Below are 16638 nucleotides of genomic sequence, written 5' to 3'. Positions count from 1 at the left end.
AACTGGAATTCTCATATGCTGCTGGTGAGAACGCAAAGTGGTACAGAACTTTGGAAAACAGTTTGGCAATTTCTTGTCCAGTTAAATACATACTTAAAGTGTGATCTAGCAATAGCACTGATAGGTATTTATCCAAGAGAAACAAAAACATGTCTGCTCAGAAAGCAGTTGGTGCACAGATGTTTAGCTTTATTCATAATTCCCCAAACTGAACAACCCAGATATCTTTTATCTAGTGAATGTATTAACAAATTGTGGTACCTCCATACGATGGAATACTATCTGGGAATAAAAAGAAATGAACTACTAATATATACAACAGTATAGACGAATCTCAAATGCATTATTGCTAATTGGAAGAAGCCAGGCTCAAAAGGCTATGTATTGTCTGATTCCATTTATATGGTATTTTGGAAAAGGTAAAACTGAAGGAAGAGAAATCAGATCAGAGATTGCTGGGTTTGGGAGTGGAGGGCAGGATAGAGCACAGAGGACCTGAGGGAATTGTGAGGGATTGTAGAACTCGAGCTTGATTGTGATGGTGGTCACACAGCTCCGTGTGTTTGTTAAAACTCATGGAACTGTGCAGTCACAAGGGTACGTTTTACCTAAATCTGATTTTTAAAAAAAGAAAATGCGGATTTCTAGCTCATAATAACTGGCAAGTCTAGGAATAAATTGGCTTTAGGCACAGCTCACAAATAATGCCATCAGAAGTCAGTCTTGCACTTTAACTCAGTTCTGTTTTGTTTTCTTTTGCTTTCATTCATGGGCATAGTTTCTCGATATAATGGCTCAGACACTTCCAGGCTTATATCCTTAGAGTTTAATAATCCCTAAGAAAGAAAGTGCTTTGTTCCCTTTGATTCTGGCATGGGCACTTGGCCTGGTTGATTGGCTTGGCTTGGATCACCAATCTCCTGGACAGCAGGCTGCAGAATAGTGATTGGCTATGCCTGGGTCGTGTATCTACCTCTAGAGGCCACAGGTGATAGTCAGTCCATGTGGACTGAGCTGGCAACAGGTGGTGTCCCAAAGGAATGTGCTATTATCAGAATAATGCTATTATCAGAAAAGGCTGTACATTGTGGGGCAAGTGAAAACAACAGATGTTCGCTACACGGATACCTAAAATCAAAGTAGGAGACAAAGCACTGCTTTCTTTCCAAACCGAAGATACTTTCCTTAACACATAACTGGATGTTCTGACAATGCTTCCTACACAGCAGCCAGAGTTAGGCAGCATCTCTTGAGATTCTCCTGTATGAGTATATTCATTTTATGTCTATAAATGATTTTATACGGTGGAGTTTATTTGGGCTAATAAAGTTTACCTGTATATTGTATACCTGATTTACAGGTTATAATAAAGGATAATAGTCTTGTGCTGACACCATCACACATCAAAGCCTACATGTTGATGACTCTTCAAGGGTTAGAATATTTACATCAACATTGGATTCTACATAGGGTAAGGGTTTTAACCAAGTACGATTACTTTTTATGTTGTAGTCAGGTTTTATGTAGCCAATTTATATGTAAACGGTCTGAATATGTAAATTGTTAAAATAAAGGTAAAACTAGACCATTTTATCCCATCTTCTTCCTCTGCATGTTCCCTTCAGTTGTTCCACCAAGTGGTTCTGTGAGGACTCTAAATTTCTATGTGAAATGTAGAAATGAAAGAGACCCAGTCCTTCATTTTCTTCATAGATGAGGAGCTAAGCTGCTAAGTTACCAGACCAAGGTTATATATTTTTTCAAGGTCAGTAGCTGATAACTGACAGAGTAATAGAACCTAGATCTTTTGGCTGTAAGTCCAGTGTTCTTTGTGCTATACTGTTGTTAGGGGAAAAAGATGCAGTGAGAGTGTTGCTTAAATTATACAATGCTGAAATACCTTTGGAAAAATAGTATTTCTAGTAGCTCTAAAATTCTGTGAAGTAATGAAATAAAATTTCTGAAATGGTTGAGTCGTTGTTAGGAACATTCAGCTATTGGAACAAGCTGATAATTTAGATAGATGTTTTTAGGCACCCTGTTTAGATAGAAAGCTAAGAATATGTAATTATAGTTAGTAATTCTCATACCTTAAACTTGGAATCCCTTTTAGGTTATTGCTAATATCATTTTGGCGTGGATTTTGAAGAATATGTTCCTCATCCTTTCTAAATGCATAATGTTTTTATTTACTAAAGTTCAAATATTTTATTGTTATTAAGTTAATAGCAACAACTGTTTATTGAGCCAGTCATCACACTAGGCTCTTTACAGAAAATATTAAATGTAATCCTCACAGCAACTCTGTGAAGTAGGTAAGTTGAGGCTCAGTGAAATTCGGTACCTTGACCCAAGGTCTCACTGAGTATTATGACCAATCTTAGTTTGTTTTGATAGGATTTCACATCAGTGAAAAAAAATATTATTGTTTAAAATTGAGGTGTCATCCTGTTTTTGCTAAGTTTAAAGCCAACTAAATGTATCATTATGATATTCTGCACCCTGCTTACTTGTTTGTTTAAAACCTCTGTGATATAGGACCTAAAACCAAACAACTTGTTGCTAGATGAAAATGGCGTTCTAAAACTGGCAGATTTTGGCCTGGCCAAATCATTTGGGAGCCCCAATAGAGCTTATACACATCAGGTTGTGACCAGGTAAGAATCTCTTAAATAACTGGAAGCTTATGTTGTGCAGGATATTAATCACAGCTGAGCATCATTTGGTTTCTCTGAAATATCTTGGCAGAGTTCAGGAATCATGGTTGGTGTTTTGTTAAAAATACAGCCCTCTTTATGTGATGTATATCTTACCACAATGAAAAAAACCAGCCAATTTTTCAAACGGAGTTGAATTAATTCAGTCCTCAGGCGTTTACCTAGTAACTTTTGGGACTGATTTATACTTCTTTTACATTTTAGGTAGGTAGGTTGGAACTTTATGGCTGTTCTTTTACATAACCTGATTTTGGTGGCCTGTATATCATTCAGTGTGAATGAAAATTCTCTAAACAAAGCAGTGCATTGATATTTGGATTTTTCATATTGTTAGTACTTGTATTTTCTGTTTATTTATTTATTCATTTATTTTGAGGAAGATTAGCCCTGAGCTAACATCCACCGCCAATCCTCCCCTTTTTGCTGAGGAAGACTGGCCCTGAGCTAACATCTGTGCCCATCTTTCTCTACTTTATATGTGGGATGTCTGCCACACCATGGCTTGATGAGCAGTGCGTAGGTCTGCATCTGGGATCAGAACCGGTGTACCCCGGTCCGCCAAAGCAGACCGCATGAACTTAATCACTGTGTCACCAGGCCTGCCCCGTTCTCTTTATAGGTTTTATGTATGAAAACTAAAAACCACATTAAATAGATAGGGACAGTACACTTTATAATTCTTGTCAAGATGGCATTTGTTAATTTCCAAGACACTTCTTTTTAAATTGAAGTCATAATAGTTTTTAACATTGTAAAATTTCAGTTGTATGTTATTTTTTCTCTGTCATTGTGTAAATGAGCCCTTTCACCCTCTGTGCCCACCTCCTAACCCCTTTCGCCTCTGGTAACCACTCAACTGTGCTTTTTGTCCGTGTGTTAGTTTATCCTCCACATGTGAGTGAAATCATATGGTGTTTGTCTTTGTCTGGCTTATTTCGCTTAACACAATACCCTCAAGGTCTATCCATGTTGTGAATGGGATGATTTTGTCTTTTTTTATGTCTGAGTAGTATTCCATTGTATATATATACCACATTTTCTTTATCCAATCATCAGTTGATGGGCACGTGGGTTACTTTCACTTCTTGGCTATAGTGAATAATGCCGCGATGAATGTAGGGGTGCATAAGTCTCTCTGAATTGTTGATTTCAAGTTCTTTGGATAGATACCCAGTAATGGGATAAATGGGTTGTATGGTATTTCTATTTTTTTGTTGAGAAATCTCCATACTGTTTTCCATAGTGGCTGCACCAGTTTGCATTCGCTCTAGCAGTATATGAGGTCCCTTTTCTCTACAACCTCTCCAACATTTGTTATTTTTTGTCTTGGTGATTATAGCCATTGTAACAGGTGTAGGGGATACCTTAGTGTAGTTTTAATTTGCATTTCCCTGATGATTAGTGATATTGAAGTTCTTTTCATGTGCCTATTGGCCATCTGTATATCTTCTTTGGAAAAATATCTGTTCATATCCTCTGCCCATTTTTTGATCAGGTTGTTTTTTTGTTGTTCAGTTGTGTGAGTTCTTTATATATTTTGGAGATTAACACCTTGTCGGATATATGATTTGCAAATATTTTCTCCCAGTTGTTGGGTTGTATTTTTTTGGTGAGGAATACTGGCCCTTAGCTAACATCTGTGCCAGTCTTCCCCCACTATGTATATGGGACACCACCTCAGCATGGCTTGATGAGTGCGTAGGTGTGTCGGTTCATACCTGAGATCTGAACCCACGAACCCCAGGCTCCAAAGCAGAGCATGCAAACTTAACCACTGCATCACGGGATGGCCTCTAGTGGGTTGTCTTTTTGTTTTGTTCTTGGTTTCCGTTGCCTTGCAGAAGCTCTTTCATCTGATGAAGTCCCACTACTTGTTTATTTTTTCATTTGTTTCCCTTGTTCAAGTAGACATGGTATTTGAAAAGATCCTTCTATGACCAGTGTCAAAGAGTGTACTGCCTGTATTTTCTTCTAGGGCTTTTATGGTTTTCAGGTCTTATATTCAAGTCTTTGATCCATTTTGAGTTAATTTTTCTCTTTGGTGTAAGATGATGGTCTACTTTCACTCTTTTGCATGTGGCTATCCGTTTTCCCAACACCATGTATGGAAGAGACCTTCCTTTCTCCACTGTATTTTCTTAGCTCCTTTGTCAAAGATTGGCTGTCTGTAGATGTGTGGTTTTTATTTCTGGGCTTTCAGTTCTGTTCCATTGATCCATGTGCCTGTTTCTGTACCAGTATCATGTTGTTTTGATTACTATCACTTTGTGGTATGTTTTGAGTCAGGGATTGTGGTGCCTCCAGCTTTGTTCTTTTTTCTCAGGATTGCTTTAGCTATTTGAGGTCATTTGTTGCTCCATATAAGATTTAGTATTCTTTGTTCTATTTCTGTGAAGAATGCCATTGGGATTCTGATTGGGATTGCATTGAATCTGTAGATTGCTTTAGGTAGTATGGACATTTTAACTATGTTTATTCTTCCAATACATGTGCATGGGCTATCTTTCCCTTTCTTTATGGCATCATCGATTTCTTTCAATAATGTCTTATAGTTTTCATTGTATAGGTGTTTCACCTCTGTGGTTAAGTTTATTCCTAGATATTTTATTCTTTTTGTTGCGATTGTAAATGGGATTGTACTCTTGAGTTCTCTTTCTGGTAGCTCATTATTAGAGTATAGAAATGCACCTGATTTTTGTAAGTTGATTTTGTACCCTGCAACTTTGCTGTAGTTGTTGATTACTTCTAATAGTTTACTAATGGATTCTTTAGGGTTTTCTGTATATAAAAATCATGTCATCTGCAAACAGCGAGTTTTTCACTTCTTCCTAGCCTATTTGGATACCTTTTATTTCTTTTTCTTGCCTAGTTGGTCTGGCCAAAACCTCCAGTACTATGTTGGACAGGAGTGGTGAGAGTGGGCACCCTTGTCTTGTTCCTGTTCTCAGAGGTATGGCTTTCAGTTTTTCCTCATTGAGTATGATGTTGCCTGTGGGTTTGTCATATATGGCCTCTATTATGTTGAGGTGCTTTCCTTCTATAGCCACCTTATTGAGAGTTTTTATCATAAGTGGCTTTTGGATCTTGTCGCATGCTTTCTCTGCATCTATTGAGATGATCGTGTGGTTTTTATTCCTCATTTTGTTAATGTGGTATATCACCTTGATTGATTTGCAGATGTTGAACCATTCCTGTGTCCCTGGATCACATCCCACTTGATCGTGGTGTTTGATCTTTTTAACATATTGTTGTATTTGATTTGCCAATATTTTGTTGAGGATTTTTGCATCTATGTTCATCAGCAATATTGGCGTGTAATTTTCCTTCTTTGTTTTGTCCTTATCTGGTTTTGGTACCAGGGTAATGTTAGTCTCATAGAATGAGTTAGGAAGCATTCTATCTTCTTCAACTTTTTGGAATAGTTTGAGAAGGATAGTTATTAAATCGTCTTTGAATGTTTGGTAGAATTCTCCAGGGAAGCTATCTGGTCCTAGACTTTGTTTTTTGGAGGTTTTTGATTATTGTTTCAACCTCTTTACTTGTGATTGTTCTTTTCTGATTCTCTATTTCTTCTTGATTCAGTTTTGGGTGGTTTTATGAGTCTAAGAATTTATCCATTTCTTCTATGTTATCCAATTTGTTGACATATAGTTTTTCGTAGTATTCTGTTATAATCCTTTGTATTTCTGTGGTATCCATTGTAGTGTCTCCTCTTGCAGTTCTAATTTTATTTATTTGAGCCTTTTCTCTTTTTTTCTTAGTGAGTCTGGCTAAGGGTTTGTCAATTTATTTATCTTCTCTAAGAACTATCCCTAAGTTTTAGTGATCTTTCTATTGTTTTTTTAGTCTCTACTTCATTTATTTCTGCTCTGATGTTTATTATTTCCCTCCTTCCGCTGACTTTGGGCTTTGTGTATTCTTCTTTTTCTTGTCCTTTTAGATGTTGATTAAGATTACTTATTTGAGGGGCAGGCCCTGTGTCCGAGCGGTTAAGTTCACGCGCTACGCTGCAGGCGGCCCAGTGTTTCATTGGTTCGAATCCTGGGCGCAGACATGGCACTGCTCATCAAACCACGCTGAGGCAGCATCCCACGTGCCACAACTAGAAGGACCCACAAGGAAGAATATACAACTGTGTACTGGGGGGCTTTGGGGAGAAAAAGGAAAAATATAAAATCTTTAAAAAAAAATTACTTATTTGAGATTTTTCTTTTTTATTGATCTAGGCCTGTATTGCTATGAATTTCCCTCTTAGAACCGCTTTTGCTGCATCCTGTAAGAGTTGATATGTTGTGTTTTCATTTTCATTTGTCTCCAGGGTATTTTTTGATTTCTCCTTTGATTTCCTCATTGATCCAGTGATTGTTCAGTAACATCTTGTTAAGTCTCCACATATTTGCAACTTTCCTAGCCTTTTTCTTGTAGTTGATATGTAGTGTCATAGTATTATGCTCAGAAAAGATGCTTGATATCGTTTCAGTCTTCTTAAATCTCTTGAGGCTTGCCTTGTTCCCAACATATGATCTGTCTTTGAGAAGGTTTCATGTGCACTTGGGAAGAATGTGTATTTGGAAATTTTTGGATAGGATAGTCTATATATATGTATTAAGTCCATCTCCTCACATGTTTCATGTAAATCTAGTATTTTCCTTGTTGACTTTCTGTCTCACTGATCTATCCATTGATGTAAGTAGGGTGTTGAGGGCTTCTACTGTTAATATGTTGCTGTTAATTTCTCCTTTTAGGTCTGTTAGTAGTTGCTTTGTGTACTTTGGTGTTCCTCTGTTAGGTGCATATATATTTAAAAGGGTTATGTCCTCTTGGGGGAATGTCCCTTTTATCATTATATACTGCCCCTTTTTGTCTCTCACTGACTTTTTTTTATCTTGAAGTCTGCTTTGTCTGATATAAGTATGGCAACACTTACTTTCTTTTGCTTGCTGTTAGCTTGGAGTATCATCTTCCATCCCTTCACTTTGAGCCTTTGTATGTCTTTAGATCTGAGATGTGTTTCTTGGAAGCAGCGTATTGTTGCATCCTTGTTTTTATCCATCCAGCCACTTTGTAGTGTTTTGATTGGAGAATTCAATCCATTTACATTTACAGCAATTACTGTTATATGAGGGATTAATACTGACTTTTTATGTATTGTTTTCCAGTTCTGTATTTCCGTTATTTCTCTTCCGTTGTATTTCTGACTGTGATTTCAGTTTGGTGGTTTTCTCTTTAGTTATGATTTGTGTGTCTACTCCAAATTTTTATGCTTTTTTTTTTTCAATGAGGAAGATTGGCCCTCAGTTAACATGTATTGCCAATCTTCCTCTTTTTCTTTTTTAAATTTTTTTCCCAAGTGCCCCAGTTCATAGTTGTATATCCTAGTTGTAGGTCCTTCTGGTTCTTCTATGTAGGACGCTGCCTCATCATGGCTTGACGAGTGGTCCTAGGTCCATGCCCAGGATCCAAACTAGTGAACCCTGGGCCAGTGAAGCGAGGTGCATGAACTTAACCACTACACCACTCGGCCAGCCCCGCTCTGATTCTTTGTTTTCTGTTCACCATGAGATTTGCATAAAAGATCTCATAAATGAGATAGTCCATTTTCTGGAAGCCTCTTATCTCCATTAGCCTAAGGAGGTTCCATTCCTTTCATCTTCTCTTTCTGAGTTATTTTTCTCACAAATTGTTGTTTTCTGTGTTGTGACTAAATTGAAGAGTTTATAATTATTTTTGATATTTTTCTTCCCTTTGTCTTTTATGTTATAGTGGTCTATGACTGACCTGTTCTGATATAGAGCTGTGATTTTCTGCTCTCTCTATGTATCTATTTCCTTGCTTAAGATTATGTAAGCCTTTGCCTTTTTTTTTTTTTTTACCAGTAGGAGGGTTTCCTTCATCATTTCCTGTAAAAGTAGGTCTGGTGGGATGAAGTCCCTCAGCTTTTGTTTATCTGGGAAAGCTTTTATTTATCCATCATATCTGAAGGATAGTTCTGTTGGATAGAGTATTCTTGGCTGAAAGTTTTTGTCTTTCAGTATTTTGAATATATCATTCCAGTCTCTCCTAGCCTGTAAGGTTTCTGCAGAGAAATCTGCTGTAGTCCTGAGGGGTTCCTTTGTGGGTTATTTTCTTCTGCCTTGCTGCCCTTAATATTTTTTCTTTCTCATTGACTTTTGCCGGTTTTGATAGTATATGCCTTGGAGGTCTTTTGCATTGATGTAATTAGGAGTTCTATTTTCATGTACTTGTAAGTCCAGTTGCTTCCCCAGGTTTGGGAAGTTCTCAGCTATTATTTCTTCGAATAAGCTCTCTGCTCCTTTCTCCCTCTCTTCTCCCACTGCAATACCAATAATTCTTGTGTTGCTTTTCCTAATTGAGTTGGATATTTCTCAAAGAACTTCTTCATTTTTTAAAAATCTTAGTTGTTTGTCCTCCTCCACCTGAAGCATTTCTTATTTCTATTGTCTGAATCACTAATTCTGTCCTCTATAACATCAGGTTTATTTTTTATGGTTTCTAGATTATTTTTTTGTCTCATTGATTGTGTTCTTCATATCCAGAATTTCTGTTTGGGTTTTTTTGATAGCTTCAACCTCTTTGGTGAAGTATTCCTTCTGCTCATTAATTTTATTCCTGAGCTCATTGAACTGTCTTTCTGAGTTTTCTTGTAATCTGTTGAGTTTCTTTATGATAACTATTTTGAATTCTCTGTCATTTAGATTGTAAATATCTAATTGTAAATATAATTGTAAATATTGTGTGTTCAGGATTGGTTTCTGGAAGGTTGTCATTTTCCTTCTGCTCTGAAGTGTTAATGTATTTCTTTATGGTGTTTCATGAAGTAATCCTTTGCTGCTGCATTTGTGGTAGTATCAGGTCTCAGGTTCCACCTTCCACTGCTAGAGGGCAGGCAGGAGCTGTGTTTTCTGATCTGGCCCTGTCTGCTTGGAGTTGTGCTGGTAGGGCTACTCGAAATTTGCCCAGGCTGGCTGCAGCCACTCTGCAGGTTGCCCTCAGTTACTCTGCAAGTTGTCCTCAGGTGGGCAGGACCTCTGCTTTGGGTGAGCAGGCCAGGTACTGTAGGCGGGGCCTCTGTATTTGACAGGGGCCCAGCTGGACTGCTGCACCCTATGCAGGAGGCGCACCTACGTCGGGGCTGAGCTACCACTTGGTCGATCCTTTGGGCTGCTGTGTTCTGCATCTGGGTGCGCCTTAGTGGGTGGGGCACCTTCTTTCCTGTGCTGCAGTAAGGGTGGGGGACACCCTCGCAGAGGCTGAGCCATCAGTCTGTGGATCCCTTAAGCTGCTGTGTCTGCATGTCAGGCATTGTCTGAGTGGGTGGGGTACCTTGTCTGTGCTGCACTAGCAGGGAGGGGTGCCCATTTAGTGGCTGAGCCACTGCCACTCAGTGTATAGTGTTCCTTTGGGCGGGGCTGCTGCAGCACATTGGGTGCTCCTATGGGCTGGGCTGCAACCCTGAAAGCATTTGGGCAGGGTGGGCTGTCCCCACCTCCTCTTACAGTGATGCATGGCTGCTGTGTGAGGAAGCATGAAGCGGTTCGCTGCTGCCTGGGAGGGGGCAGCGTCCGTCTACTTAGTTCCACTGCCTCCTTGGGATCCAGTCCGCCCACCTTAAGATGTATAGCTGCATGGATCTCACAGGAGTCCTGTTGTGCTGTGCAGGGAATCCTCTGCTGGTTAATGAATGTCCATTTAGTTGTAACTTAAAGGGGAGAGACCAAGGGAACAACTCACTCCTCCATGATGTTGTTGTCACTCCTCTAATGTTGATATTTTGACCTCTTGAGAGTCATGAATCACAAGTGGTTTTGTTTTTCTTTTTTTTGCTGAGGAAGATTTGTCCTGAGCTAATATCTGTGCCAGTCTGCCTCTGTTGTGTATGTGAGTTGCCACCACAGTATGGCCACTGCCAAGTGGTGTAGGTCAGTGCCTGGGAACCAAACTCAGGCCACTGAAGTGGAGTGCCCTGAACTTAACCACTAGGCCATGGGGCTGTCTTCCACCATGAGTGTTTTTAATGGCATCTAGAATGGTGAATCCTTTCCAGAAGGTTTTCAATTTACTTTGTGCAGATCTTTCAGAAGAATGAGTATCTGTGGAAGCTATAGCCTTATGAAATGTATTTTGTAAGCAATAAGACTTGAAATTCAAAATTACTTCTTGATCCATAGGCTATAGAATGGATGTTTTGGGGGGGCATGTAAACAACAGTAATCACATTGTACATCTCCACCAGAGCTCCTGGGTGATCAAGTGCAGTGTTAATAAACAGTAATATTTTGAAAGGAATCTTTTTTTTCTGAGCAGTAGGTCTCAACAGTAGACGTGAAATATTCAGTAAACTGTGTTGTAATCAGATGTGCCTTCATTTAGGCTCTGTTGCTCCATTTATTGAACATAGGCAGAGTAGGTTTAGCATAATTCTTTAGGGTCCTAGGATTTTCAGAATGGTAAATGAGCATTGGCTTCAACTTAAAGTCACCTGCTGCATTAGCCCCTAAGAGGGGAATCAGCCTGTCCTTTGAAGCTTTGAAGGTTTGAAGCTAGACACTGACTTCTCTGTAGCTGGGAAAGTCTTCTGTTGGCATCTTCTTCCAATACAAGGCTGTTTTGTCTACGTTAAAAATCTATTATTTAGTGTAGCTACCTCCATTAATTACCTCAGCTGGATCTTCTGGATAACTTGCTGCAGCTTCTACAGCAGCACTTGCTGCTTCACCTTGCACTCTTTTTTTTTTTTTTAAAGATTGGCACCTGAGCTAACAACTGTTGCCAATCTTCTTTTTTTTTTTTCCTGCTTTTTCTCCCCAAGTCCACCCAGTACATAGTTGTATATTTTAGTTGTGGGTCCTTCTAGTTGTGGCATGTGGGACGCTGCCTCAACGTGGCCTGATGAGCGGTGCCATGTCCGCACCCAGGATCCAAACCAGCGAAACCCTGGGCTGCCGAAGTGGACTGCGCAAACTTCACTCGGCCACAGGACCAGCCCCAACACCTTGCACTCTTATGTTATTGAGACAGCTGGTTTCCTTAAACCTCATGAACCAACTTCTGTTAGCTTTAAACTTTTCTTCTGTAGCTTTTTTACCTGTCTCAGCCTTCACAGAATTGAACAGAATTAGGGCCTTGCTGTGGATTAGGCTTTGGTTTAAGGGAATGTTGTGGCTGGTTTGATCTTCTATCCAGACCACTAAAACTTTCTCCATGTCAGCAGTAAGGCTGTTTCACTTTCTTAAATAATTGATGTGTCCACTGGAATAGCACTTTTGATTCCCTCCAAGAACTTTTCCTTTGCCATCACAACTGGGTTAACTGATGGAAGAGGCCTAGCTTTTGTCCTGTAATGGCTGTTGACATACCTTCGTTACTAAGCTGAATCATTTCCACCTTTTGATTTAAAGTGAGAGACGTGTGACTCTTCCTTTCACTTGAACACTTAGAAGCCATGTTAGGGTTATTAATTGGCCTAATTTCAATATTATCATGTCTCAGGGAATAGAGTGGCCTGAGGAGGGGGAGGGAGAAAGATGGGGGAGGGACTTGTCGGTGGAGCATCAGAACACTCACAACATTATCAATTTAGTTTATTGTCTTTTTGGGCATGGTTCATGGTGCCCCAAAACAATTACACTAGTAATATCAATGATGACTCATGACAGATCACCATAACAAATAATAATGAAAAAGTTTGAAATATAGTGAAATGACCAAAATGCGACACAGAGACATGAAGTGAGCAAATGCTGTTGGGAAAATGGCGCTGATAGGCTTGCTCCATGGAGGGTTGCCACAAACCTTCAATTTGTGTAAAATGGCAATATCTGTGCACAATAATATGAGGTATGCCTGTAGATCTCATTGAGTATCAATCACCTGAGCCCTGAGTAGAAGTAAGCGACATAAGTAGTTATTTATGTAATTGCTGGAAAGATTAAGCCCGTTATTCAGGAACTCTTGGAACTCAGGAAAATAGGGACCCACATACAAGAGTGTTGTGTACCAGTGGTTTTCATCTACCAATTTCTCATATTTTCTCTTCTTGCAAATCAAATGTTACTAAAAGGTTGAATTAAAATGAGGACTGAGAATTGACAATTAGATTAGTCATGTGGACATCATTCATAACCTTGAGAAGAGGAGTTTTGATGGAATGGTGGGAAGAAAGTATGATTGAAGAGGGTTGAAGAGGATGAGAGGAGAGGAATTGGAGACAGTAAGAACGTAAAGAGTCTAACCAGAGAATGAGGAGGTAGCTGTTAGGGGAAGTATGGTCCAAAGAAGTTTTTGTTGTTCATTTCTTTATTTTTCAGGTTATTTTTTGAGGCCAGAGAAATAATGGTATGTTTGTACATTGATAGTGAAAGTCTAGTAAAGACTAAAAAGTTGATGTAGGAGAAAGAAGAGAGAAATAGAGGAGCAGTATCCTTCGAAATAGGGAAGGAAGCATGGTATCTAGTGCCCAAGTTGAGGGATTGGCTTTAAGAACAGTCAAGGGTAGTTCACCTGTGTTGCAGATGGGAAGGCAGGTTGTGTGAGTACAAATGACTGTGGGAGAGTCTGTAGAAATTTCTTTTCATTACTTGCATTTTTTCTAAAGGTGAAATAGGGAGCAAGGTCATGAGCTGGGAAGAGGGGGTGGTGTTGAGGGTTTCAGTTGAAAGAAGATGTTAATCATCTAAAAGCGCGGGAGAGTGATTGGCCCAAGGATGTCTGTAAGTTTCTGGCAGCAATGTGGAACTACTTGGGGTTATAGCCAATTTTTCTTGAGTTAATGTATCTATAAAAGTGAATTTCATCAGTAGGGTCATGTTTTGCTGAGTGGTTTTCTCTAAGAAATACTTTCATAATTCCATTCTAAAGTGACAGTGTTTGTTTTTGTTCTTCAGGTGGTATCGGGCCCCTGAGTTATTATTTGGAGCTAGAATGTACGGTGTAGGTGTGGACATGTGGGCTGTTGGCTGTATATTAGCAGAGTTGCTTCTAAGGGTAAGTCTTGAATTGCTGTACACACTTCAATATTGTTACAGGTCTTTGTTCTTAAAATTTGTGTAAGAATCATCTTCCCAGAGAGAATTCCCAGAGAGGAGCACCATCCTTACAACAAAAAGCCAAGAAACAGCCCAATTAAACAAACAAAACATCTCCCCCCAATGCAACCTTTTTATTAATGCTAATGTGAGATGAGAAAACCTCCCATTTAGGACAGTAAATGTTTTATTGTAGATCATTGCTATGTCCTGAAATATAACTATAATAAAGTCTTCATTGGGTTGTAATATGGTAATATCTCTACAATAACTAAAGATGTTAGGATGAACTTCTGTATTCCTGGGACTTTTTTGTTTGGGACTGTTTAAAAGTACACTTTAAGAGATGTTGTAATACCAACCACTGCAACTGCAGCTCTCTATAACTTTAAACCTCGAGTGAGAGGATCTTTTTAGTTCCGTTCAAGCAGGGCAGATATGGTGGTCCTATAGCATTTCTCTAAGACTATCTTCAGTAAAACATCCTCTCTCTGCCCTCACTGGAGAGAAAGTTGCTGACTTGGAAACTTTTCTTTAGCTATGAAGTTTATTTTAGCCCTTCTGAACAATGAAGGCAAAGGAATATTGGGAAAATTTTCTGAATCTGAGTTTTTCTCCCAACGTTCCAGATTCTAGCTCCTACTCTCCCTCTCCTCAAGCCTATGTGTTTAAAGAAATGTGAACCCAAGACACAAAAATACAGCTATTTATTTCCTTGAACACAGAACATAGCTTCTGTACACCAGAGAGAAAATTACCTTCTTAAACGTCTTTTTTAGTTCAGTGTAAGTTCTGTACATCATTTTGAGAAGCTTATCCCTCCAGGCGCTTGCAGAAGAAACCCTAACAATTTGGCTTGAAAATGATATAATAATCCCTGTGCTAGTAATGGTCCCTGTGAATCAGCTGGCATGACAACTCTGCTACTCAGAAGAACACAAAGTTTACCAGAAGTTTACATTTGAGAATCTATCAACTCCCAAAAGCACAGTCCGTTCATGACCAAGAAAAGAACCCAAAATCCCAAATCCCCTAATGTTATGACTGATCACTCCATTGAGAAGGTGAGTGGAGAGAGAGAGCAGGTGAGAAAAGATGGGTTAGAAATCGTGGACCTGGTTGAAATCTTAGAGTCTTGTTAGCCACTGGCATTCTTGCTGGAATATTATTAAGGTTATGAAGAAATTGACAGGCAGCCCTAACGGGTGAAGACTTGTTACCGTTTTGCCATATTTTTTGTCCTGCACAATTGAAGAAAAATATTTCCTGTTTTAAACTGTCCCTGTGCTTATTTGAAAAGATGATGCATGGAAATGCTGTCCACACAGTTCTGAATCTGTGGTGAGATCTTGCAGTCCAAACAGATAATGATCGAAAGCAGGCTAGGTCAGAAAATTTGATAGTATAAGCATTCAACCTTTTTTAAAGTGTTGTTTTTCTTTTATGTAAATTGTATAAAAGTAGGTTTAAAAAATACTTAAACTAGAAAACAGGTGCAACAATAAGTAAGCCTGTATGGAACCAAAGTAATCAATATTTTTAACATCACTTTTAAAGCAAATTGATCTGCCTTCTGAACATCCACTGTTATTGTTAAATGAAAAGGAATCTAGAATATTTATACTAATGAGTACTTAGGTTCAGTACTATGTCATTAAATAGCACGAATGTACTTTTTAATTTATGATCTGTTTATGTTCTTGTTTCTTAGTCATGATTTGAGGCAGATAGTGATTAATAGACTATCTAAACTTGGATATTACCTACTGAGCAACTGCCTTTATCTGGTTTAGACAGTTTCAAAGATAACCTTTTAGTCTGTAAACAAGAAGTCCATAGTTTGGGAAGACATTTTATGCCTTGCAGTAAGGTGACTGGACATCCTTCAGACCTGCATCGGAGCCTTCTCTAGAGATGATGCGGAGATGCAAAGGTTTGATTAACCAGCACCTGCCTGCCTTCCTCGTACTGCATTCAGCTGATCCAGAGCTAATGGCTTGGCATATGACTGAGCTTCAGCTGTCTGTCATTCCAATACTTAAGTTTGGCTCTATCAGCTCAGAACAGAGCTTCCATCAGTTGTTTTTGCATAGACTTTTGGATGCGCAGGAGTGCTAGAGGCTAGAGTGTTCCAGTTATTCAAGAAGTATATTGTTGATTATGCTAATTGCATAAGAAATATCTGCTGATTTTCTGATATTTGGTTTGTGATCCCTGCCTCCCTGTAAAGACATGAGAAAGGAAAAATAAATTTCTACAATATCAATTTTTTTTTAAAGATGAATCTCAACACAATTTAAAAAGAGATTTCATGAGTGGAGCCCTAGTGAAAAGAACCAGAGAGAAGTCCCTCTTGGGTTCCTTTATTTTAGTACTGTTGAACTCAGTACCTCTCTTCCGTTTAGGATTATTTGGATTCTTTTTCCTAAAACTAAAAAGTTTTCATTCATATGCTTAGTCACAATAGTGTATTGGTGAAATTCCAATATCCTCCAAGAAGTTATTACAGAGCAAGAAAAAGAAAATAATGAGAAGCACAAGCTCTTCCTCTGGTAAGGTTTGTGTTTGCAATAATATCTGGATCTTACTTAAGTCTTGTACAGTTGTGTTAACTAAATACGGATGGCCCACTAACCCATATTCTATATTTAACAAATGAAAATCTGTAAGACCATTGGCTGTTAAGAATGAGAGTGTAGAAGAGCTGCCTGCCATATGAGCTTATACATATTCCTAACTTTAGCCGTTCACATTACTAAGTGAAAATTAGAAATAGTTATCAATCCCTAGAAAAAAAAAACAATTGTCTGTCTTGGGTTACATGCTGAACCCAGTACCTGTTCATACATGACTGGATTTCTTAGTCAATATTGTAT

At 38.7% G+C, this 16638-nt stretch overlaps 1 protein-coding gene across 3 annotated transcripts in view; it reads left to right on the top strand.

The window, feature by feature from the left end:
• Positions 1–16638, top strand: part of CDK7 (cyclin dependent kinase 7) — a 42414-nt gene that overhangs the window by 13626 nt on the left and 12150 nt on the right. For all 3 annotated transcript variants that reach the window (XM_014855326.3, XM_070519550.1, XM_070519551.1), the window contains 3 exons: positions 1361–1471; positions 2539–2657; positions 13622–13721. In XM_014855326.3, the coding sequence (XP_014710812.1) occupies positions 1361–1471; positions 2539–2657; positions 13622–13721 (330 nt within the window). The remainder of the gene's footprint in view (positions 1–1360; positions 1472–2538; positions 2658–13621; positions 13722–16638) is intronic.

Source organism: Equus asinus, chromosome 10, assembly GCF_041296235.1.
Source record: "Equus asinus isolate D_3611 breed Donkey chromosome 10, EquAss-T2T_v2, whole genome shotgun sequence".
NCBI lineage: Eukaryota > Metazoa > Chordata > Mammalia > Perissodactyla > Equidae > Equus > Equus asinus.
This window is presented reverse-complemented; position numbering and strand designations above follow the sequence as displayed.